At 37.6% G+C, this 26,823-nt stretch overlaps 2 protein-coding genes across 3 annotated transcripts in view; both read right to left on the bottom strand.

Moving 5' to 3' along the window:
* LOC134677883 (synaptotagmin-7) overlaps positions 1-26,823 on the bottom strand; it is an 836,427-nt gene that overhangs the window by 732,473 nt on the left and 77,131 nt on the right. The gene's annotated exons all lie outside the window — the stretch shown is intronic.
* On the bottom strand, positions 1,377-2,364 carry LOC134678061 (uncharacterized). Its single transcript, XM_063536504.1, has one exon. The coding sequence runs from the start codon at positions 2,358-2,360 to the stop codon at positions 1,437-1,439; it is 924 nt and encodes a 307-aa protein (XP_063392574.1). The 5' UTR covers positions 2,361-2,364; the 3' UTR covers positions 1,377-1,436.

Here is a 26,823-nt window from a genome sequence, read left to right as displayed (position 1 = left end):
AAGAAGTAATTTTCTTTTCACTGAGGGCAATATATTTAGTGTAACAATCTTTACTAAGTCTCTTTTCTCTTTTCCTGAGTAATTTAAATTCAGCATAATCGATAGCGTTATTGTATTTTTTCCATGTAGCATGAGCATTCAATTTGTTTTTAATAATTTTAATTAAAGGCCTGTTATACCAGGGAGGATACTTAGAAGTCGAGTAAACTTTACGCTTTGGAACGAAATTATTAACTAACGTGTTCAAAATTGTATAAAAGTAACTTATGGCACTTTCCGTGTCAATATCATCAATAATAGACCAGTCCACATCGGAAAGACCTTGCTTTATACTATCAAAGTTGGCTAAATGATAAAGATATTTATAATGCGCTGTGGAATTTAAGGACTTCATTAAATACAAACGAAAAGATATTACTAACGATTTATGATGTAAATCCTCTGGCGAAAGAGGCGATGAACAGGCTGATACTTCACAACCAACATTACTAATGACAAGGTCTAAGATACGATCATGAGCATTGACACACCCGTTATACTGCTGTAATCCAGAGAGAGAGAGAAAGTCAGAAAGTGCCATAGCTAAAGGATTATTATTGTGATTCAGTGTTAGTATTGAGAAATTATCATAGCTCCAAATTGCATGAGAAATATTAAAATCACCTAAAAGCAAATAAGTATCACTAGGGTGACGGCATATAAGGTTATTGACATTATTAAAAAATAATTGCAACGAATCAGCATGATTGCGATTATGCGGGAAATAAGCACAAGCTATGCGTAAAGAGCTCGCTCGCTCAGCAGCAGGAGACGGCCCCGCTGCAGCCAGGGGCAGAGACAGCCATATTTCCTCGGAGTACGTCGCACTACAGAGGTCGTCAGTGCGGAGCGCGCGCAGGCCGCGCCGTACCGCTACCAGCACCCCGCCGCCGCGCGCGCCCGCCGACGACGGTCGATCACGACGATAAACAACATAATTATGATAGAAAAATTCCTCATCACTAAAGTCCTCTGTGAGCCAGGTTTCTGTTAAGCATATGATATCATACTCACCCAATAATACATTTGCGAGAAAAGAATGAGATTTAGTTCTGAGTCCTCTCACGTGCTGATAATAAATGCTTAACTTGTTAAGACTAAACATTAATAGGTATAGTAGAAAATACGAATATAAAATAATAGGACGGCTCAAAGTATGCTAAAAATGTATGTATATGTTCATTAAGTATCGAAAGGTACCTAAGCATGTTTACGAACAAGACTGTAATATATGTTATTATTATAATTACATAAAGGGCGCGAAAAAATATGTGAACCGAGAAATAAAAGTACAGTATTGAAATAATAGTACAATACAGATACATATTAGCTTTAAATATCCAAAAATAGGCATTAAAGTAGTACAGATGATGGCACAAATTAATTAGAATCAAAAGTCACTTAAGTTTTAATAGGTCGGATTCGGAGACGATACGTATAACCCTCGAGGTGTCACTTTTACGCAAAAAGATTTTGCATTCTTTCACCCACACATAAGCATAGTTGAGCTCAGATTTTACTTCGCGTGCACGCTTTAACAATAACTTATTAGCGGGCGTTAGGTGCTCGTTCAAATAAACGTTGGTCGAAGGCCCGTCGATCCCGGCGTCAGCCGTGGTGATGCCACGGCGTGCGCGGGCAGCCGCCAGCAGCTCGTCCCTGCGCGCGCGCCGGGTGAAACGGACGATAATCGAGGGTGGACGAAGATTCTGCTGCTTCGCATCCGCAGAGAAAACTCTAATACGATGAATACAATCAATGTCCGATTGCTCAAGGACAAAGCCAACCTTGGTACATATGTTATAAAGTATGGTACGCAAATTTTCCCCTGAACGTAACGGAACGCCGGTGATCTCCACGTTATTTTGTCTTCCATACTGGTCGCGATCATTATTTTCTTTTTTGAGGCATATAACTTGATCCTGTAACTCTTTGATTTGCGGCGGCAAAGTCGAAAGGGTCTTCATCTTATCTTCTGTGTTCGAGATTCTTTCCTCCATACTAGCCAAACGCGACTCCAAGCCGCTCCACTTGTCATTCAAATCAGTGACTTGCTGCTGAACGTTATCTATCTTGGCCTCAATTGAAGTTCTAGAATTTCTTACTTCAGCAAACAAGTCAGCTAAAGTGGCCTCCTGAGAAACTTGGGGCGACTGCGGGGTCACACGGCACATGGGGCAACGCCAGGATGCCTTTTTGTCATTAGTCATACGCCTAAAAGTTGTTTCCGCTAACCCAGCACATCCAAAATGTAAGTGCCTCTTACATGTATTACATAAAACACCATCACTCACTACTTCAGTACACTTAGCACATTCCATAATAAGGTAGATGCAGGTATTTAAATGAATAAAGATGCGACGAAAGTTGTAAACACCTTATCAAAAACCAGGCGCGCGAGACACTGGCAGTGCAGGTTAATGACCATAGGCGAGGGGTCAAACTCACTGGTTATCTACTAATTACGTGTGAGGACACAACTAATCCCAATGACGGTGAGAACCGGACTGAAAACCTACATTATTCGATCGTGTAATGTTTTCATCTACCCTCAACTGGCTTAAGGAGCCATTTAAGGGTAGATTTTGTTTACTTTTACTTAAATACCTAAAGATACAGACTATAGTGATAGCATCGTTCGCAGACGTTTCTGCTTGTTAAAAATTAAAATTAGTATGGGTAGCACATTGTAACTGGTGAATTTCCATTATGACTTGGAACTCCGGTAGCCGTTTAAGAAGTGTAACACTCTTACGGTAGATGTCGCTAAGGGTCCCCTTGACCTATAATATGGTGGAAAGATTTGCTGGCTAGGGATGAGGTCTTGGCTCAGATGGCAGAGCGCTGGAGTATCGATCCAGAGGCCGTGAGTTCAAGTCTCACCCAAGACAGTAACTTTTCCACTTTTAAATTTATTCTAAGCTTTATAGTGATAGGGTCCCGTTTTTACCCTTTGGGTACGGAACCCTAAAAACGAATCGTGATAAAAGACGATATCACGCGTAACATTATCATGACCCCTCATAATATTACTATTTGTTATTCATAAAGTTCCATGACATAGGAGTTTGTACCTTTAATGATATGCCAGAACTTCGGATATTAGCATAATTGCTATTCAAATTGGCTCATTCTGGTTATTTTCTGGTCTGGTAAATAAAAATGGTGGGATTTTCACCTATCAATAGAGTAAGAGCCCTATTCGGATTTTGAAATAGACATCTATTAGATATCTTTTAGACATCACCAAGATACGATAACGATATGTTTAAGATCTAACCTGTCAAATTTGACATTTGCGCGATTCTGGAGATACTCTTAAACGATTTCATCAGGATTATGACTTAGAGATCCAAGTCACATCCAATAGATCTTACTCTATCTAACGTAAAAGTGACATTGGTTGCCCGAATTGCGCTGCAAAAGAGAACTAGTTGATATCTAAACTATAACGTATCTAGAATGGATCTAGTACGTGTCGTCTCTTGTGAATATCTTGAAGTTCGAATACGGCAGTAACTTTCAGCATCGTCCTAAATGACCTACGTTTACATGAAGTTAATCTCGCCATGGACTAAGCGTGACTAAGCTATTGTGTCGCATGAATGCCCTGGCATGTCGCCAGATTGGCAGCTAACCCAACACCTGTTGTTTATAGTGATAAGAGTCCTTAGAGTCCTTTGCTTTCAGACTCGACTGTTATTCAGACTCATACTTATAATTCATGTAATTAAGCCGAAACTAGCGTTAGGTTTAAAAAATTGTGTGGAATTTTTCATTTGCTCCTAAGTCTTATAGTATTTCCAAAAGTCGCAAAAATCAGGGGCATAGCTATGGTCAATATATGTACAATAAATTGTGTAGTTTGTCTAACGGTCAATATCCAGAACATACATACATTTGCGTGATGGGCACCTTACCAAGGGCGCAAAATTATGATGGGTATTTTAAATCTTTAGCTGTAGTTAATTTTAGTTTTGTATTCATTTTATAACACTTATTTTACAATAAATGAGTTTTCTATCTCATTGAAAAGGTTAAATTACCTACGTTTACAACTTTACATGAAGTTAATCTCGCCATGGACTAAGCGTGACTAAGCTATTGTGTCGCATGAATGCCCTGGCATGTCGCCAGATTGGCAGCTAACCCGACACCTGTTGTTTAGCCTGTTGATGAAATAGCCTGTTGGATTTATGGATCAACTCACACTCTTAGGCCCACTTGCACCATCCCACTAACCCGGGGTTAACCAGTTAAACCCGGAGTTACCATGGTTACCAGTACAATTTGATACTGGGTTGACGGTTAAACCGCTTAACCCCGGGTTAGTGGAATGGTGCAAGTGGGCCTTACTAATACAGAGTTAGACCAAGAAATGTCTGCAGCGATTTTGATTGCCCACGCCGTGCAAGTGTCATTTTAAACGTCAAACTTCTATGAAATTATGACACCTTGCTCTCCGTGGAGTGGGCTATCAAAATCGCTGCAGACTTTTCTTAGCCTAACTCTCGTTATTTACGATACAAGTGCGAAAAATAGGAAAGTCGCGATTATCTATTCGCACGTGTATCGTACAACGTTTTACGGTACATATAGCCCTTTAAATTTAACACGTAGTTACATAATATATTTTTTAGAGCCGTATTTTCTAAATTTAATCACAATAAAATCTGCTGTAACAGACTGACAAAGAGACACAACTTTTTGAACCCTAAAAAACCCGCCAAGTGCGAGACGGACTCGCGCACTAAGGATTCTGCACCATTACGCACAAAACGGCAAAAAAATCACGTTTGTTGTATGGGACCCCCACTTAAATATTTATTTTGTTTTGTTTTTAGTATTTGTTATTATAGCGGCAACAGAAATACATCATCTGTGCAAATTTCAACTGTCTAGCTATCACGGTTCATGAGATACAGCCTGGTGACAGATAGACGGACGGACAGATAGACAGACGGACAGATCAACAGACGGACAGACGAACAGATGGACAGATGGACAGACGGACAGACGGACAGACGGACAGACGGACAGACGGACAGATAAACAGACGGACAGACGGACAAATGGACAGACAGACGGACAGACGGACAGACGGACAGACGGACAGACGAACAGACGGACATTCGGACAGACAGGCAGCGAAGTCTTAGTAATAGGGTCCCGTTTTTACCCTTTGGGTACGGAACCCTAAAAAACTACGCTTGCAAAACCAGGACTCATTGTGATTCAGCTACAGACCGACGAAGCATCTCGGAAATTGCATGAAATATTCCACTCGTTACGTATGCTGAGTATACTGGCACTGACGTCGGGGCGCGGAGCGTAAAAACCCATATATGCAATTCTTAATATTGCAGTGTTGTCATTGAAATATACAGTGTGGAAAGATAAGTTGGGCCCTGGAGGGAAACTATCTTAAATCCTTAAGCTGGCTCATTTTACTTTTAAAGGAGACATTCCTTTATTGTTAAAAAGAAACAAAACTGCATTTAAAGATTTTCTAAGACTCGCTTGCCTCGCCCGGGACTCGAACCGACTAAAAATTGCAAAAAATAAACTCTCAATTTTATTCTACTAATTGATACAGTTAATATTAATGAGTACATTTCTCCAAGAAACATTAGGTCTTACACTCGGGGTGCGTCGTATAATATATACCAACATTTAATATAATCTAATTTTAATATCACTCACAACATATAACACACGTTGGGGCTACCAACAAATAATATATGTTTATAATATATATGGTAGAAATTCTCTAACATACTTCGTATATATTAATAAATAATATAAAGTTTGTATTGGCCTATTATTTTTTATTTAGCATTCATAACTTATAGGAATTATTACAAATAAAGATATTTGAAATATCTTATATATATTATAACATAACAATTACATGAGAAAAATATCTTCCAAAATATATGATCATACATGTAACAAAGTAATTAGTATCTTCTGCCGGTTGTTCTTTACTAAAGCAGGTCTCCGTTAGGTACGACGACGAGCGAAGCGAGGAGGAGTGTTAGGTTGAACTGCGAACAAACAGTGCGCGAGCCGAGCGAGCGAAGCGAGCGTGCCGCGGCAGCGGCCGGCGAAGCGCCAGAACGAAATTGGTCCATGGTTTAATAACTTACCAGAATTTATTATTCATTTATGTTCTTAGATCTAGTAACTGATATAGTTTTTGATCGTTCGACTATATAATTTTTATGACATTCAAGTTTTATACAATATGAAATTATCTAAGGTTGCCTCCAGAAACTCGCGAACTAAATTGACAGGTCAATGTGCACAAATGATACCACAGTTTGGCCAGTGATGTACATATCGATATTTTCAAAAAAGTTTGAATTAGACAATATCGCGAAAATTCACCGCTAGCCGCGCTACTGTTCCGCGGTCAGTTAAAATGTATCTTTAAGTAATTTAAGCTATTATAAAAATGTTACTTGGTATTTCGAAAATTGTGCAATTTTATAGTAAGAGATACATGGATATTGGATAAACATATTGTAGGTAATTAAATAAATATTTTATTACATTTATTTACTTTTATTTATTAGGAAAACTTACAGCTAGAGTAACAAGTTGTAGATCACAACCCAGACGGGGAAGTAAGATAAAATAAGATTTCTCATTTAATTTGTTTGGTGTGGACGTAAAAATTAAATCGTCTCGGTGATCCCTATTGATTCGATTGTAAAGAAGATCAGACAATTAGGTCAGAATTTAAATAAAGTTAGACCAAAATAAGACTGCAGCGATTTTGATAGCCCACACAGTGCAAGTATTATTTTAAACATCAAACTTCTATGAGTATGACATATTAAATAACAGTTGCACTGCGTGGACTATCAAAATCGCTGCAGACTTTTTTTAGTCTAACTTTAATTATCGATCAATCTCATCTACCGGCAACATTGTATAAAATTAAATCACCAATTTTAGATTTATGGCGACAAACGCGAGCTTTTAATATAAACAACTTGCCCCCAAACCTGCATACTAACATTGAAATTTGTCAGTTTCGCATCCGCACCTCCTGATTTGATCGGTAACGTCACAATCTTACAATCGACACAACCACTTTTCTCGTCACATTCATACAAATCGAAATCGGTTGTGACCCCTTTATAATTATGACATGGGTAGTAAGTATTATCCTACTTATCGATATTATTTTATCGACATATACCCCTGACTATTTTTTCTTTGCTATTCCTGGTATCATTTTATTTGTCAAACTCGTGTCAATTTAGTTCGCGAGTTTCTGGAGGCAACTGTACATTGAATGCTATTCAAAAACAAATTAGCCATTTTGACATTATACGATTTGGGTTTTATACAATGCAAAACTTATATTATTCAAAATTATACAAAGTGAGCGTATATCTTGTCAATGTTATATTAATAATTGGTATATATTCACACACATACATACATACATTTACACTCGTCTGTCGTATAAAATATCCATAAAATCTAATAGGTATTTAGTACTCAAGATTTTATTAGACAAGCCAAAATGAAGAAAATAAGAAAAATCTTTAAATGCAGTTTTGTTTCTTTTTAAAAATAAAGGAATGTCTTCTTTAAGAAAAATGAGCCAGTTTAAGGATTTAAGGTAGTTTCCCTCCAGGGCCCGACTTATCTTTCCACACTGTATATGAAAGGACGGGCCTTACGGGCACCAAAGACATATGTAACATCATATAAGATGAATAAAGTCTAAGGAAAAAACGTGCCTCATAAATCAAGAAATAGTCATTCTCGCATAGATGTCGCACACACCTTTGGCCTATGCTCGGGTAGATGGCGTGACGACACCGTTTCATATTTCACAATTTTAACACATAGATATCAGTGAATGAGCATGGGTCAAAACAATATAAAAATATAAAATCATTTATCCATATATATACATTTTTTACGTGTTAATTTTGAGTTTTAGTCGTATGTCGATAGAGGGCAGTATATTTACAGTGACTACAAAATTTGCTATGACAGGACCCCTCTATACCTACTATACAGGGTGATTCATGAGACGTGAGCAGGACTAATCCTGCACACTCAGTAACTGATAATTGATCGATCACCGTCGTATTTAGGTGAAACAACCCCACTTTTTCCTATTTTGTAACTTTTTGGCTAGGGCAAATTTGATTCTCTACAATCATGGTCACCCTACAAGACCTAATTAATAAACATAAAACCTCTTTAACCGTAATGACAGCATTTTGATTACGAAGAAAATAAACTGTCAAACGAATGTGATAAGAGTTTTCAAAAGTAACCGGACCGTGATGACATTCAATTTGACACAGAATATCGGTAGTTTAGTATTCTAATTGTAGAGTGACCATGCATGTCGTTAATAAATTAATAACTTTTTTTTTTCAACACGACTAGAAAATTAACGTTAACCTCACTGATACTGATACGAAACAGTAGCTTATAATTTACGAAATGCGCAGTGTTAGTCCTGCTCATGTCTCCTGAATCACCCTGTATATTCTCTTTGCGGGCACTAAGAATGGTGCTAGTTCAGCGGTGTCACTCACGAATTCGAGCCAATCGTGCAGACTAACGCCACAAAGCGATTGGTTGATGAGTTCGCATCACGCGTGCAATTAGTCCCAATCAGTCATATTCGAACTTTCATCATCATCATCATTTCAGCCTATATACGTCCCACTGCTGAGCACAGGCCTCCTCTCATGCGCGAGAGGGCTTGGGCTATAATAGTCCCCACGCTAGCCCAATGCGGATTCGAACTTTAAGATACGTCAAATGATAGATATGGAAACGATATATAGTTCGTTTTTTTTAGCATTAGAAAGAACTCCGCAGAAGCAAGCGTGCAGTTTTTATCAGGGTCGTTAATTGTTAATAATTATTGAATTATCTAATGTAGCATGGTCAATACATATAATTTACTTCAAATTGTTACCGCTAAAAGGGCCAGATTTAGAACCACAAGCGAACTTCTGCGAAGTTCTTTCTAATGCTAAAAAAACGGACTATAATCCATATCTTTACTAGATCTATTAACTGACGTATCTTGAAGTTCGAATTGGGCCGAATATCTCTAAAGACATGACTAATAGTAGTTTGTGTTACAAGGGATCAAAATGATATATTTCCGTCAAGGGCTTACATTGAATCCTGAATGAAGCGATGGATTCTACAATAGATTCTAAAGTAGAACCCTGAGCGTAATTAGGGATTCAAGTGCCTACGCCCAAGACGAAATAATTTTGACACATACTGCTTTTCACATCAACTACGAGGAAATTGTTATGTTCCAAAATATGTATTATTTGACCAAAAAAAAATAGTATGCAAGAACGAAAAAATCGTGTCCTAGAACAGAAAAGTACAACTTTGATTCCTCCTAGCAGGGAAGAAAAGTGCCTCTTTGATCCCTCCTAGCGGGGAAGAAAAGTGCCTCTTTGATCCCTCCTAGCGGGGAAGCAAAGTGCCTCTTTGATCCCTCCTATCGGGGAAGAAAAGTGCCTCTTTGATCCCTCCTAGCGGGGAAGAAAAGTGCCTCTTTGATCCCTCCTAGCAGGGAAGAAAAGTGCCTCTTTGATCCCTCCTAGCGGGGAAGAAAAGTGCCTCTTTGATCCCTCCTAGCGGGGAAGAAAAGTGCCTCTTTGATCCCTCCTAGCAGGGAAGAAAAGTGCCTCTTTGATCCCTCCTAGCGGGGAAGAAAAAGCCCTTTTTCGAATAGGTGATGTGAAAAGTATATTATAGTGTTATATGTTGGTACATAGTATAGTACCTAACATAAAAGCGGTTGTCTACCTATACAGGTATTCCAGTCCCGATTATTCATGGTCCGCAGACAGGGGTGGGTTCTGGGTTATTTATATTTATTCCACAATACATTAGAGGTCAAGAAATATGTCTTGCGAAGGTCAACATTGTTCTTTTTATGGTTCCGTACCCAAAGGGTAAAAACGGGATCCTATTACTAAGACTACACTGTCCGTCTGTCTGTTACCGGGCTGTATCTCATGAACCGTGATCGCTAGACAGTTGAAATGTTCATAGATGATGTATTTCTGTTGCCGCTATAACAACAAATACTAACAGAATATAATAAATATTTCATTGCGGCTCCCATACAATGGCACGGAACCCTTCGTGCGCGAGTCCGACTCGCACTCTGCCGGTTTTTATTTGTAGTCTGCCTCTTTCGCACTCATGAAATATTCATATATCATGGCTTCTCTTTTGCACACTTTAATTATATGTAACCGTAAGCGTCATTGTGGATCTGTGTGTCAAAAATCAAAATATGTACCGTAAAAGTATAAAACTTTGCCCACTACGTCACAGTTCAGTAAAAGCGAAATAACTTAAAAGTAGTTACAGATACTCTTTCTGAATAAAGTGTATCTATACCTATGTACTTTTAAGTTATTTCTCTTAAAAATTACTTAACCCTTATCTTGGCAAGGCTCAAAATATCTTAAATATAAATTTTTTTTTAGTTTTTCGTCACCTATTGAGCTTACTAGACTATTAAAAAATAAGGAAAAAAATCCAGGATTTTCCAATTTCGGAAAATCATATGTATCATATTTGATACAGTGCCAATCCGTCGACAAAATAGTTACCTACTTTTTAGAAGAAAAATGCGGATTTTAATAAAAATAAAACATGTAATGCAACAGAAATTATCATTTATTGCTAATTAAACGCAATCCAAAGCATCAGATAACTATTACACCTGTAAAAATAAATTATATCTACGAATACCTGATCACATGGGCGGAAAATTAGATACCGTAAAGTTTCAAAAAATCCGTCAGCAAAAAGTTGAGTAAAATATGAAAAGTAAACAAATAATTTAAAAGTCAAAAAAATATTATTTTTTTTACTTTTGGGGCATTTTTGCCATGCACCGATTTTTCCGTGCTACGGGCTACGGCGTAGCAATTATGCTACAGCGTACGAATATACAGTTAAATAACATCTAGTACTTAAAAAAAAATCAAAGTTCAATGACTAAATAATACGACAACTAATATTAAATACTTGAAACATGTTTTGTAACCCCACAAATATAAAAAAATAATAAAAACCTGTAAAACTATTTTGACGACAACTTGGCAATGTATTAAATGTAATACAATCCTTTCGATATGTATATTTCCGAGTTCTTGGCAATGTATCAAATATAATACATAACAGTTTTATGTCAGGTTCTGTGTATTAAATGTTTTTAAATTCGAAAGCATTGTAAATATTTATGCACTAACAAATAGTAAATGCATCAAAATGTAGATTATGGAAAAATATATACTAATCTAAGAAATAAATGCACAACATCCAGTGCGAACCGAAATCTGTTGTTTCCGTGGCGCCATGTTGATTATTACTAACTAATTTACAATGACACTTGTGTCCATTATTTTTTTCTATAAGTAAGGAGGTTACCTCGACTTATTGAGGGCAGAATTATTTTGTTAGGTACTACAGTGAATCTGCTAGATTTTTTTAAGTTCCATGTATCACGGGTGTTACGATGCCAAGATAAGGGTTAAAATCTTAAAAGTCAATAACTTTAAAGTAAACAACTTAAAAGTCAATAAGTTATTTTGCTTTTACTGAACTGTGACGCGGTGGGCAAAGTTATATTAAAGGGCAAAGTTTTATACTTTTACGGTATCAAAGCTCAGTTTACGAGACAAACAACTCATCTACGTAATCAGATGACGAAAGAGGTCAAGACTCACGGCTGAATAACAATCATCACATTTGCATGCGACCATTGACATAGATATCTAAGGACGGGCCTTACAGGCAGTAAGAATTGCGCTAGTTCAGCGTCAGTCACGAATTCGAGCCAGTCGTGCAGTCTAACGCAACCATACCACAGAATAAATAATAGTACTAGGTACAGAAGACTCACTCTCTAACAAACCGCGTCTGTCACGATCAGCACAGATATAGCCGCTAGGTGGCGACAACGCCACGCGCGGCTTATGGCAAACCCCAAAATTGGGGTCGAACGGATGTACTTTTAGCTACCTGTAGCAAATCGACGAAATCGCGGAGTGAGCCACGCCTGACCATTCTCTGTATCTTTAGGTATTTAAATGAAGGTAAACAAAATCTCAAAATCAACAGACGGAAGGAAAACATCGTGAGGAAACCTGCATACATCTGCGAAGAAATTCAAAGGTGTATGTGAAGTCCCCAATCCGCATTGGGCTAGCGTGGGGACTATAGCCCAAGCCCTCTAAGAGGAGGCCTGTGCTCAGCAGTGTGACGTATATAGGCTGAAATGATGAATAATGATGAAACAAAATCTACCCTCAAATGGCTCGTTAAGCCAGTTGAGGGTAGATGAAAACATTACATGATCAAATAATGTACGTTAATGTCAGGTTGTTTAGTAACTGATCCAGGCGGTTAATTTTGTATTTGGTCCGTTAACCAATAAATGTAACTACCCGAAAATGTACAAATTTTTTATTTACTTTTATTTGAATACCTAAAACCGGGCAAGTGCGAGTCGGACTCGCGCACGAAGGGTTCCGTACCTACCATAATGCAAAAAAAAAACAAAAAAAGCAAAAAGAAAACGGTCACCCATCCAAGTACTGACCCCTCCCGACGTTGCTTAACTTTGGTCAAAAATCACGTTTGTTGTATGGGAGCCCCATTTAAATCTTTATTTTATTCTGTTTTTAGTATTTGTTGTTATAGCGGCAACAGAAATACATCATCTGTGAAAATTTCAACTGTCTAGCTATCACGGTTCGTGAGATACAGCCTGGTGACAGACGGACGCACGGACGGACGGACGGACGGACGGACGGACGGACGGACAGCGAAGTCTTAGTAATAGGGTCCCGTTTTACCCTTTGGGTACGGAACCCTAAAAAAATGACATTGGAAAATATTACATATAATATTGACAATACAGTGCCAAAAATGCTATAGATTATCATTATTATTTTTGTTGCTATGGACCTGAATTGACTAAAACTATAAGAATAAGATGAAATTGAAAAAAGGAAGACGTACAAGACCATTGTTATTGCCCGTAAGGCCCGTCCTTAAATATATGTCAATGCAAGCGTCTCTATTTGACGTGGGTTCGCTTTACATTCATAATGAGGCTCTAATCCTGTTATACGAGGGACTTATGCCCACAACTTGAATTAAGGACTCACGTTAGACCGGACCGTTTCCGGGCCGAAGCTTCCGGCGCTTACTTTTCTATGACATGGAAAACGATGTGCCGGAAGCTCCGGCCCGGACACGGCCCGGTCTAACGTGAATCATCCTTTATCCTGTACGAGAGACTTACCTATGTCCACAACTTGAATTATTGTTGAATATAATTAGGACGTTTTCATTTAAGAACCCCTAGTGTTTTCATTCGTAAGCGTGATGAGCGTTCGCGTTTGCGTCATGTCTATTTTTGTATGGGATTTTGAACAGCGCGCCAAGCGGGAAGTTTTAGAAACTCAAAATCTCATACAAAATAACATTAGACGCAAACGCGCACTTCACGTCACGCTATCGTACGAAAACACTAGGACCACTACCACCAGTTTTGACATTGACAGATACGCTCGCGTCTAAGTAACTTACTTTATATGCATCTCGCTCGTACTCGCATATTAGTGCAAGCGAGATGTATAGAAAGTAATTTACGTAGACGCGAGCGTATCTGTCAATGTCAAAACTGGTGGTAGCCGTATAGGAGTACCTACTGAAAACAAGATATAAGCTTAATCATAACATTTTATTTAAAATGTTGATTTGTGTTTTTTTATATAGGTCCACTTTTATTTTATATTAGCAACCCGGGCGGCTCCGCACAGATAGTAAAACATGATTTTTCCCGACATCATCTGTAATTAACTAATTACATTGTCATATTTCATCCAAATCATACTAAACCTTAATAAATTATTCTAAAAAGACCATAACAGATTTTATAGCAAAAAAAAATAGAGTATTTAGTAACTGGGAACGACTTGTCTGTCATTTTCTATACAAAACAGTCTGCTGATTTTTGCGGGGGACACGTCAAATGTATGGCTATTTTACAAAACTTATAAATAGCCATGTCAGATAAACGTCAGTCCATACAAAAGTTTGTACAATTGTACAAGGTTTTCGGCAGAGGGGTAAGCTCTTAAAGGGCCGTCACAATAGATCAATGCTTAGTCGACGCGGCACTCGAAGGCCCGTAACACAATTAATACGCTCTTAAAGGCGACTCCGGTCATTAAATGCTCTAAGCAACAAAAGGATCCCTTGACGAAAGCAGTCAATATTCAAATTTTCTTAAAGATTGGATACTCCGATACAAAGTGAATAAAGATCCAATTTGTCGTAAATCTCAGTCGAAAAGTAATTCAAGGGACAGATAATAATCTCCGAATAAGTTCGTCGGGGAATGATAACTTTCTCATATTGAAATTTTGATTGACGCCAACTTTTGGACTGTTGTCAAAATGTCTAAACTTTCTAAGAGACTCAAGATTTTAGCACTTAAAAGTCGCTGATCATCACCGCATCAACTCGAGCGATATTATTTGTAAGATACCGTATTATGATCTAAAAAAGCGGCCAAGTGCGAGTCGGACTCGCCCATGAAGGGTCTCGTAGCAGCAAGTAACATATTTTTTAGGGTTCCGTACCCAAAGGGTAAAACGGGACCCTATTACTAAGACTTCGCTGTCCGTCCGTCTGTCACCAGGCTGTATCTCACGAACCGTGATAGCTAGACAGTTGAAATTTTCACAGATGATGTATTTCTGTTGCCGCTATAACAACAAATACTAAAAACAGAATAAAATAAAGATTTAAAGGGGGCTCCCATACAACAAACGTGATTTTTGACCAAAGTTAAGCAACGTCGGGAGTGGTCAGTACTTGGATGGGTGACCGTTTTTGTTTTGCTTTTTTTTTGTTTTGCTTTTTTTTTGTTTTTTTTTGCATTATGGTACGGAACCCTTCGTGCACGTGTCCGACTCGCACTTGCCCGGTTTTTTTTTTCATTTATTTATTAACACAAAATATTTATATACATTTAAATAATTATGACAGCGAACAAAGCCCCCTGAGGCTTAACTGCCGCTGCAATCGCTCTTATTTACTCTTAATATTAAGTATATAAACTATGGAGTATTTCATTTCACGAAGTCGGCAATCATGTTTCTTATTATGAGGTGTTGGAGTTAGTGAGGTAGTAATAAAATTGCGGTTTACGATTTATGACGTATGAAAAAAAACTATTTACTAGATCTCGTTCAAACCGATTTTCGGTGGAAGTTTGCATGGTAATGTACATTATATATTTTTTTTAGTTTAATCATTCTCTTATTTTAGAAGTTACAGGGGGACACACATTTTACCACTTTGGAAGTGTCTCTCGCGCAAACTATTCAGTTTAGAAAAAAATGATATTAGAAACCTCAATATCATTTTTGACGACCTATCCATAGATACCCCACACGTATGGGTTTGAAAACAACTTTTTTTTAAGTTTCAGTTCTAAGTATGACCCCCAAAATTTATTGTTTTTTTTCTATTTTTGTGTGAAAATCTTAATGCAGTTGATTTGCTTACCTTCTTTCTAATGCTAAAAAAAACAAACTATAGTGCGGGAAAGTAGGACCATAATATGTACTTAACTGTAAAATAATATGTGACGTTCCATGGCAAAAGCTACCTAATGGCGGCTGGCGCTTACGTCGTATAACGCCGCAATATTATTGGAGCGGTGTTAATAATAGCGTAAGCGCCAACCGCCATAAGGTACCTTTACCCGTGGAACGTCACATATTGACTTGCTTACGACGTGATTTACATATTTAGATTCATATTTTGCGCAACACTTTGATTTCCATAACACTTATAAATGTTGATTTTCATTCGGCTTCCATGATGGTTTGTGTACATGAGTACGTAGCAAAAGGTTAAGCACACAGCGATGGAAAACAAACAACGTAGCTTTGTTATCATATTACTATAAGCAAAGATATATATAACTTCGTAAAATATGAATAAAGTCTAAGGAAAAAACGTGCCTCGGAAATCAAGAAAAAGTCATTCTCGGATAGATGCCGCACACACTTTTAGCCTATTCTCGGCTAGATGGCGTGACGACACCATTTCATATTTAACAATTTAAACACATATATCAGTGAATGAACATGGATCAAAATCATATAAAAATATAATAAAATCATTTATCCATATATACACATTCTTTGATAATTTTATACGTTTTCATTTTGAGTTTAAGTCGTGTGTCGATAGATGGCAGTAAATGTACTGTGACTACAAAATTAACAATGACAGGACCCATACTATTTATTATTTTTGCTATAAGGTTTGCATAGTTATTTTAAGTTGGCGCAATAGAAAATTCGGTCATGTTAGTGTGGAAAAATAATCGGTTTAATTCTATGTATAAAATGAACGATTTATTATTCGAAAACTAGTTTTTTTCAATCAAAATATGTGAAAGATCATAATCTCTAGAAAATCGAATTTTAACTGTTGTGAGACATACTAACATTGAATAATTTTACGGTTTAGACTCATTTGTTTTTAGTCAATCGCGCGACATGTTTCGTAGAGCCTAGGTCTCCTTTCTCAAGCACTAACAGTGCGAGCATTGTCTCTAGAAAATGTTAAAAGCATAATATATAGCAATGGAAAACAAACAACAATTTTAGTTTTAGTTAATGCAATGGAAATTCGATAATGTTAGTATGGATAACTAACCGGTTTAATTTATATATAAATAAAAACAACTTTATAATAGGGGATATTACTGCAATGTTCTGCCGCCAGAGTGCAGCACTACCGACTCAGTAAATTCATAGACTATCTTATACATACTGTGCCTTACACTGTTTTTTGACAAGTTTTCAAAGACAATAAAATATGACATTGATGCATCAAGGCGGTTTATTAACAAGGGCCTACCGGTTACCGGTAAACGCGAAAATCGAAATTTAGTTATCCGCCTCTTTATCGCTCGAATATGCGAGAGTGATAGAGAGGCAGAAATCGAACCCTCGATTATCGTGTTTCACGGTAGGCCATGTGTCATTGATGTTTGTTTACTGTATGTGTACAACTAGCGCCACCTACGCAGAGCTTTGCCTAATATTCCCTATTGAAACTAATTCACTAAGACCGAATCATGCGTCACAATGCGTCAAAGCTTATAATGGCCTAATTATCGCCAAATCATCATTTTCTATTTTAAGATTCAACATAATGGAAGTTGTTTTGACTTCCGCGGTACGTTAAACATTATGCTGATAGAATTCAAACATACTCGTAGATTGATTCAAACAAAGATTGTTAGCAGACTGCTATGCCGCAGTGAATGGTTTTAGATTTTAGATCATAAATTTGCCTTTAGATATTTGCATAATATGAAGCTACATATATAAGCGTCTCATGTAGGTTATATCAAAGAGAATAGAGTGTATAGAGAGTTACTGTGATGGAAATAATACCATAGCTTTAGCATTTAATAACTTAATTTAGCATAGGTTACCGTAGCCACAGTACAGTCAGCAGCAGAAGTCGCTATACACTCCAGGTGCTCAAAGAGAGGTAAACGTTTAAACTGTCAAAAAGTTGTTGACTGTCATGGTAGTATTTACTTGTGAGCGCTCAACGTGTCACAAATATGTTAACAGTCGCTATTCATTAATTTCTACACTTACAACAAGTCATTGATACCTTAGCTGTCAAAAAACCAATGGTATCTAAGCGGTCAACGTGTCAAATATATCTGAACAAAATGGAAAAAAAGACTTTAAAGCATACAAGTATGGTCGAATATTGAATAAAAGATAGCCATGCTAATTTCAGGTAAAGCGTTTTGACAATCATCGAAAGCAGTACAGTCTTGTCATCACATACATCTATCTCACGTTTTGCCCTTCAACCATTTGACAGGAGCCTCTCGGTCAACTTACTGCAAACTATTTCTTTTAACAGAATCGTCAAGACGAATGACACATAGCAAAAGCTAACTGAAGCCGAATTTAGAGCCAATTGTCAAGGCACGTCTCAGTAACAGGCGTTTGCTTTTCAAAGCAGAGACCGCGGGTTCAAATCTCAGTCGTATGCACCTAGATTACCTAGATGTTTTTTTTTGGGTTTCATTTCTATTATTAATTTGTGTCTTCTGGTTTTATGTTAATTTCGCATTAGTTTATATAATTTTTGAAGATAATGTCACATGTAGCGTATGTACGACTTTCTATCAGGACGTTGTAGGTTTGAACCCGCAGTGGGCGTTACTTAGATTACTCCTGTGCGGAATGCCATTTGATATTTACTACTCAAAAATCACGTTTGTTGTATGGGAGCCCCACTTAATTCTTTATTTTATTCTGTTTTTAGTATTTCTTGTTACTTATAATAGGGGCAACAGAAATACATCATTTGTGAAAATTTCAACTGTCTAGCTATCACGGTTCCTGAGATACAGCCTGGTGACAGACGGATGGACGGACGGATGGATGGACAGACGGACGGACAGCAGAGTCTTAGTAATAGGGTCCCGTTTTACCCTTTGGGTACGGAACCCTAAAAATGCTGGTCTCTTCGAAAACTGACTAAATTAAATTAAAGGATATGAAAACAATGCATTTTATTAATTTCAGACATCATGTTTCATAGTAACATTTATTGCTTAAGACCTACACAATCGATATCTAAATAGAAATAGTCTTAGTTTTATTTTTCAAAACGTTCGGGGTTCGATTCCCGAGTTGAGTACACATTTTTTTAAATGTATGAATGCAGTTTTTCGTGTTACTAAAATCGATGACATGATTCCTAAGAAGAGATCGGTGTATATCTTATAGTATCAGATTTTCCCATACTGGCCAATCTAAATGGGCCACACTGGATACTATATTTTACTACAATAAGTGGGCTAAATAAATATATTAACATGGTATATAATAATATGATCAACGGTTTGGAAGAACAGCCGCATATGACAGTTAAAATAAAAAAACCGATCATTCTAGTAGAACCTACTTATTTATTGTATAAGTTTGACACTTAACGATAAAATACTTCTTTAAGAAAGGAGGTATCAATTCGTAGTGCTACAGTATTTATTTTAAAGTTAAACAGATAAAATGTTGATGCTTAGTTACCATTGAAATAACAACTGCTTAGCAACTGGTGGCACCCTGGCTGCTGACGTACGTGATTGGCAGTGCGTGTAGGTATTAATGACAGCAGCTTGAATTTGATTGCTTAGTTACCACTGACTTTTTAACCGTTATTGTCATTGTGATTAAATAAGGGTGTATGTGTTAAAGAAAAACTCAGAAGTTAAGGTATTTGTGACGAACCGAAAGCCTACGTGAAAATGACATCTTAGATGTCCTTATTTTTGTGACGATTGAAGTGTATATGTTTTCTTGGACACCTTGCCCGCTCAGGTATATCTGCTGCTGACTGTACATTTACTGCCATCTTTCGTCAGAAGATTAAAACTGTTAGAACGCCATTTGACTTTGATCCTTATTCTTTCACTGATATGTGTTAATTTGTTAACTATTATTATTATTTATTAACGCCATCTACACGACAGTATGCCAAAGGTATGGTGCAATAAAAAAAAACTCACATTTGACACTGACATATCTAATCCATATCGCATCTAGACGTAATATTTGACATATCTTAAAGTTCGAATCGGACCGATAGCAGGCCTATGGAACTCTCCGCGCGAGCTCGGATTAATACCTACGAATGTGCTCCCGTTCACGGTAGAAAAGCAAGCCAGTTGGTTGCCACACGCGCTCACGTACGCACGTCACCGCGCGCCGCACTGTCAATTTTTACGATAGTTAAAAGCTACGTACTCGTAGTAGGTACCTACCTACTATTGAATTTCTTTAATTAAACCCGTAATGCTTATCATGTATGACAAATGTATAGTTTTAGATATCTATCTATTTGAAATAGGTAGCAAATTTCTAATTTATTTTGGTAAATGTTTATTTTAACGACAGTAGGTAAGTTAACTTTACACCGGAAAGTGCCTACTCATTTTTGCTCTGGTTAACTTAATGGGAATTATTCATGGGGTTTCTATTATTTTTCTTTATTGTGTAACATTAATCTGTATCTGGTTTTAAATTACACGAAGAAACTAATTCTTGCTGGGATTATTGCGCGGTTTATAAAACGGTGTAAACACTGCGGTTACTGCAGGGACATATGACCTTTTACAATGACTATTTCGCAAACACGCATAGTCGGAATATTAGGTATAATTTAAGATTTAGCTTTCCTTTTATTTCACTCCGCTGTTTAAGTAGGTATTTATTTATCATTTCTAAGCATCAGCAACCCTAGCGTTGTGCCGGTGCGCGCGGTGCGGGGAGCGGCGCGTTGAAGGTCACTCCATTGTATTTTTGTGTAGGTATCAAAACGGTAGGTATTTACGTTTTGTTTGAGAGATAAGTATCTGTTCGTAAGAACTATTATATAATCTGTGCCGATAGGTAGGTGTTCTTCAATTTTAAACTCAAAATAAAACATTTAGAAATAAATAAATATAATATGTAATTCAATATTTACTAACAGGTTTTCAGTAAAGTTATATTCAATACCAAGCCTCAGTGAATATGGGTCACAGTACGCTGTCCAAAGCAAGATACCTAGAAGGAATAGAAAAATATAACTTGAGTACAAATGCGTTTGTTTTATTGAAAGGCTTGCTACACGGTCGCCGACAAGCCCCCAGACCGCGTGGCCTTGGCCGGTCCCGGGCCGTGTAGACAGTTGTTACCAACAAAATTTGACCAAAACTGACCAAGGACAGACCAAGGTCAGACGGTTAGAAGGCTTGTAGCAAGCCTTTTAAACGAGAACCAAGATATATTGTTGTACATAAATTGAGATCGAGATAGGTCCCAGGAACTGTAGGTTGTAGTTATAACAAAGGTTAACTCACGTTAGACCGGGCTGTGCCCGGGCCGAGGCGTCCGACATGTCATTTTCTATGACGGCTGATCACGTGGTGCTTTCCAAAGAATTACATACAAAGATTGGACGTACAGGGAATCAGATATTAGACATTCGGGTAATTGGACGTACGAGGAGGAGGCATTCAAGGAATTGGACATACGGGGATTGGACGTTCAGGTAATTAGACATACAGGGATCGGACGTTTAGGTAATTAGACATACGGGGATTGGTCGTTCAGGTAATTAGACATACAGGGATCGGACGTTCAGGTAATTAGACATACGGGGATTGGTCGTTCAAGGAATTGGACGCACGGGGACTGGGCATTTGGAAAATTGGACATTCGAGGCTAGAACCAAAACGAAGCACCGGAAGCTCCGGCCGGCCCCGGCCCGGTCTAGCGTGAGTCATCCTTAGGTTGTATAATTCACTTGTAAGATTTGTATTGGTCTTAGAGCATTTAGTAACTGGAGGTGCCCTGTCTGTCATTTTTTTATCAAATCATTCTGGCGATTTTTGCGGGAGAGAGCCACGTCAAATGTATGGCTATTTGTATGTACAAACAGACGTAGTCCCCTTTTTCCTCTCTGGATATTAACATACTAGGTACCTTTATGGTAACCTCAAGATTTCCCCGGTGAACGCACGTCTGGGCTCCCACATTACTCATTACTTATTCCCTTCGCGTCATCGTCTGAGAAACAAACATAATGTTTATGTAACGACTTTGTAAATATTTAGACTTAGAGAATTTAGTAATTGGAGACGTCATGGCTGTCATTTTCTGTACGAAATATTCTGCCGAATTTGCGGAGAGGCACGTCAAATGTATTGCTATTTCTACATGATTTGTACGTAACGGCAGGCGTGTCTCACTCCGCGATTTCGTCGCTTCGCTACAGGTAGCTAAAAGTGCATCCGTTCGGCCCCAATTTTGGGGTTTGCCATAAGCCGCGCGTGGCGCCGTCGCCACCTAGCGGCCATATCTGTGCTGATCGTAACAGACGCATTTTGTTAGAGAGTGAGTCTTGTGTACTTAGTACTATTATTTATTCTGTGGTAACGTACGAATAGCCATGTCAGTCCATACAAAAGTTTGCACAATTGTGCAAAGTTTTAGGCAGAGAGCTAAGCTGTAAAAGGCTACTCCAGTTAAATGCTCTAAGTACTTAGGGTATTCTGTTGACATTGCTTGCTAATTGTTTTTGCATCTACATAATATATATATGAGAATAAATTATTTCTGTATAGGATAAACGATTAAAGTCATAGCAATTACAAAATGTCAATGACAGGGTAGATAGTAGAACTGTACATATATGCTGCTTAAATCATTTGTGAAAATAAATGTTTTCATTTCATTTCATTTTTATTTCATTTCATTTCATTCATTTGTAAAGATGTACAAGGCCTAATGATGATGATGATATAGTATCACTATCACTAGTTCAAGTGTAGGTACATTTATTTTTATTAAATCAAATATTCAGTAACCCCATAGATCGTAAGTTATTTTTTCTACTCCCGTACTTTTATTTGTCATTTAAAGGGTCGTGCACATACCTTTAAACCCCTATCTTATAGTTGTCAAGACAAGTCTTTAGTCTATTCCCAAAAAAAGAATTTGTGCATACACGCAGTATCTTTTTGACGATTTTACGATACTTCGTGTAATGACCACTTAAAAAAGATTGAATGAAATACAGTGTTGCCAACCTTATTTTAATTGTCATCTCTGACATATAAGTGAACCATAGACATTTTATTTTATTCATTCATTCATTCATTTCCCGGCCGTACCCTCCATTTTTGCAACTTCTTGATTTAAAAATATTTGTTAAATTTACAATTTTATTTCAAAGTAAGTGCTTGGTCGTAGAAAAAGTATTGTATGCAGCGTTGTTTGACTGAGTCAAAAAATACTCGTGGCGTCTTTATTAACAATTTTCGGCTTCGTCTCAAATTGTTACTCACGCCACTCGCCTTTTTTGACCTCTCTTAATCAACGGTTCCATAAAATACTATTATAGTAGGTACATCTGGTGCTACATTACGACACCATGTGCTACAATTAAGCACTTTACGTAACTACGTCGAAAACTTAAAGGTCCGTATGTACTGTTAAATGAGTACGATACACATGCGAATAGGTACCTAATTCGCCACTCGTTGCGAATTTCGCAATACTCTCTTAAATGACTATTAAGCCCAGGCCTTTTCAAAAACTTTCCCTTAACCCTTGAGTGCGGGAAACGCGAAAATCCGTGCTAAAGTGTTATCTGAATAATTCAAGTATACTTCAGTGGAGCCCTTTCCAGGGACTTTGCGAAAGTGTTACCAAAGAAATACGTGCGTAAATAAACTGCCGGCCTAGCCAAGGTTACAATCGCTATCGCTTCGACATCGAAAAGCATTATGTCTCTCTATCACTCTTCCATATTAGCGCGACAGTGACAGTTGCGTTTCGATCGCTACGGAGCGTGAGCGATTGGCATCTTGGCTACGCGGCCTGAGCAGATAACACCTATTTTTGTATCGACTAGAAAATTTGTGTGTGAATATAAGGGCCATTATAAGGCCCCGGCAACAAAGAAGGCCTATCGTTATTTTTATTATATTTTACTTATATATTTGGTGGTAGCAAAATTTATATATACCTACCTACACTTAGACTCACTTCTTGTATTTTTAGAGTAGGTACGTAGGCATTTTGCCTCTAGCTGCAATTTCCCTGGCTGACCTTACCAATTTACCAATATATGTAGGTAGATTCAATAATCAAATTTGGAGTTGATACTCTAGGTCCATAGGGTCCCAGCGTAGAAATCGAAGCGTCTGTAACTGGTGACCGAAGAGCTGGCGGCTACCTCGCACAACGCATCAGCATTGCTATACAGCGAGAAAATGCCGCCAGCATCCTTGGTACAATGCCTCAAGGGCCTATTTTAGATTTAAGCTCGTTATTCATTTCGTTTAGTAGTACGACTGTAGGTATATATCTTGTATGTGATTAGATCTTGTATGTAATCATTCCCAACACAAAAAAAAAATTCTATATCAATTATTTGAGCACTAATTCTATAATAATCGGACATCGGTCTATAAGTTGATCAGTCGCACGCAGCCGGGTATTGGAGCCAACTATATCGGACATAATCGAATTTATTAGGGAGAAGCGAATTGAGTGAAGAAACTGTAGCGATTTTATTATTATATACAGATAATTAAGAGGGATCCCCTTTTCTCCATACAAACGTGATACCCATTTTCCTCTCTGGATATTGATATTAATTAAGGAAAATCTTTTTACATTAAAGAAAACGGTGGTGGCCGAGTGGATATGACGTCTGACTTTCAATCCGGAGGTCACGGGTTTAAATCCTGGCTCGTACCAATGAGTTTTCGGAACTTATGTACGAAATGTCATTTGATATTTACCACTAGCTTTTCGGTGAAGGAAAACATCGTGAGGAAACCTGCATACATCTGCGAAGAAATTCAAAGGTATTATTGAATTATTCCATTAAAAAAATAATAAACCAAAGAACGAAAAAGAACGTATTAATACCGGTATTTTTAACCGACTTCCAAATCCCAAAGGAGGAGGTTATCAATTCGGTTGTATGTTTTTTTTTTTTTTTTTTATTTTTTTTATGTTTGTTACTCCATATCTCCGTCATTACTGGACCGATTTTGAAAATTATTTTTTTGATTGTATGTATATGCATACAGATTGGTCCCGTTTTTGTCAAAATCCAGTTCTGATGATGGGATCTATGAGGAATCGACGGAACTCCTCAAATCTTAAAGGCATACATATGGTGATTTTTGTGTTTTTATCAACAAATCAAGCATATACATTCAAAAACGTGACATTTGATGAAGTGGAACTGCTGATGATGATCAGAACGGAACTCTTCAACGACGCATAGTTCACCTTTGGCGATTTGTCCTCTTCGTTATGTTTGTTAAGCAAGTTAAGTTTTTTAGCCACAATTTTATCAAGCTTGAGTTCTGATGATGGGATCCATGAGAAATCGAGGGAACTCCTCAAATTTTAAAGGCATGCGTATAGAGATTTTTGTATTTTCATCAGAAAATCAAGCATTTTCATTAAAAACTGTCGCATTTGATGAAGTGGAACTGCTGATGATGATCAGAACGGAACTCTTCAACGACGCATAGTTCACGTTTGGCGATTTGTCCTCTTCGTTATGTTTGTTAAGCAAGTTTAGTTTTTAGGCCACATTTCTGTCAAGCTCGAGTTCTGATGATGGGATCCATAAGGAATCGAGGGAACTCCTCAAATCTTAAAGGCATACGTATAGAATTTTTTGTATTTTCATCATAAAATCAAGCATTTACATTAAAAACTGTCGCATTTGATGAAGTGGAACTGCTGATGATGATCAGAACAGAACTCTTCAACGACGCATAGTACATGTTTGGTGATTTCGAATTTCGATTTTGACTTGGACTGGGACCCGGACTCATACCCGGATCCGGTTCGGACCCGGACTCGGACTCGGACTCGGACCCGGACTCGGACCCGGACTCGGACCCGGACCCGGACTTGGACCGGGACTCGGACCCGGACTCTGACTCAGAGATCCGGACCTTGACCCGGAAAACCCCTATGATACCTAAACTAAATAAACCGCTATGATTACCTACCATAAAATGTAGGTATAAAGTATGATGATGCCAAACCCCTCCCGCTCAAACCCCAGTACACCGCACCGCATGCGCCGTTAAGTGGGTTAGGTTAGGTTTGAACTGCGATCCTCACAGAACCGAACAAAAGTGGGTTAGGTTTGGTTAGAACTGCGAGCCTTACAGAAACGAAATGCTACTAGAAAAATGGGTTTGATTAGGCTCGAACTGCGATCCTCACAGAACCGAACTGCTATCAGAGAAGTGGGTTAGGTTAGGCTAGAACTACGACCCTTACGGACACGAAATGCTACTAGAAAGTACTGTTTTTACCTCCTTTTCTACATAGTGCACCATCTCCCATAATCTTTCACCGGGCCCCATAGAAGTCGGTTTTTTTTCTTAAAAATTATTGTATGAAGTAAAAACCGGTTGCCTCGCATGTTGCTAACTTCGTACTCCTGAATAATATAATAATAATAATTTTGTGTTTTTTATAATGTGTTTATATGTATTTTTATTGTTTTGTAAGTGTTTTTATGTTTTACTTTTATATTCATATTATAAAAATACCTAACCTAAGACGATAAATAAATAAAGAGAATAATTTTGTGAAATAATAATGTAATTGTATTATTGTAACATAATAACTATAATTGTAACTTAATTTATCTAATTTAATTTCCATTTTTGACGTGTAATATGTAATTATATTATAAATAAATGAGTATGAGTATGAGTATGAGTAATATTAATGCAGCCAAATGCGCGTTGATAGTATTGATTCGAAGTGTATTTTAGCACTGATAACAGATAATATTTATCACGCACTCGAGTTACTGAAAGGTGAAATGAGTGCATCAATATAATCCTCTGTAGTGAATAGAATCAGGCGTTACTTATATATTCTTTTGGTATTCTTTTTAGGGTTCCGTATCCAAAGGGTAAAACGGGACCCTATTACTAAGACTTCGCTGTCCGTCCGTCCGTCCGTCCGTCCGTCTGTCACCAGGCTGTATCTCACGAACTGTGATAGCTAGACAGTTGAAATTTTCACAGATGATGTATTTCTGTTGCCGCTTTAACAACAAATACTAAAAACAGAA

Source organism: Cydia fagiglandana, chromosome 27 (assembly GCF_963556715.1).
Source record: "Cydia fagiglandana chromosome 27, ilCydFagi1.1, whole genome shotgun sequence".
In the NCBI taxonomy this organism is placed as follows: Eukaryota; Metazoa; Arthropoda; class Insecta; order Lepidoptera; family Tortricidae; genus Cydia; species Cydia fagiglandana.
The sequence above is the reverse complement of the archived record's forward strand: the minus strand, read 5'-3'. Positions and strand labels throughout refer to the sequence as shown.

Bases quoted from the DNA above. Each gene is read 5' to 3' on its own strand.
- LOC134678061 (XM_063536504.1), bottom strand. From the start codon at position 2,360: ATGGAATGTGCTAAGTGTACTGAAGTAGTGAGTGATGGTGTTTTATGT.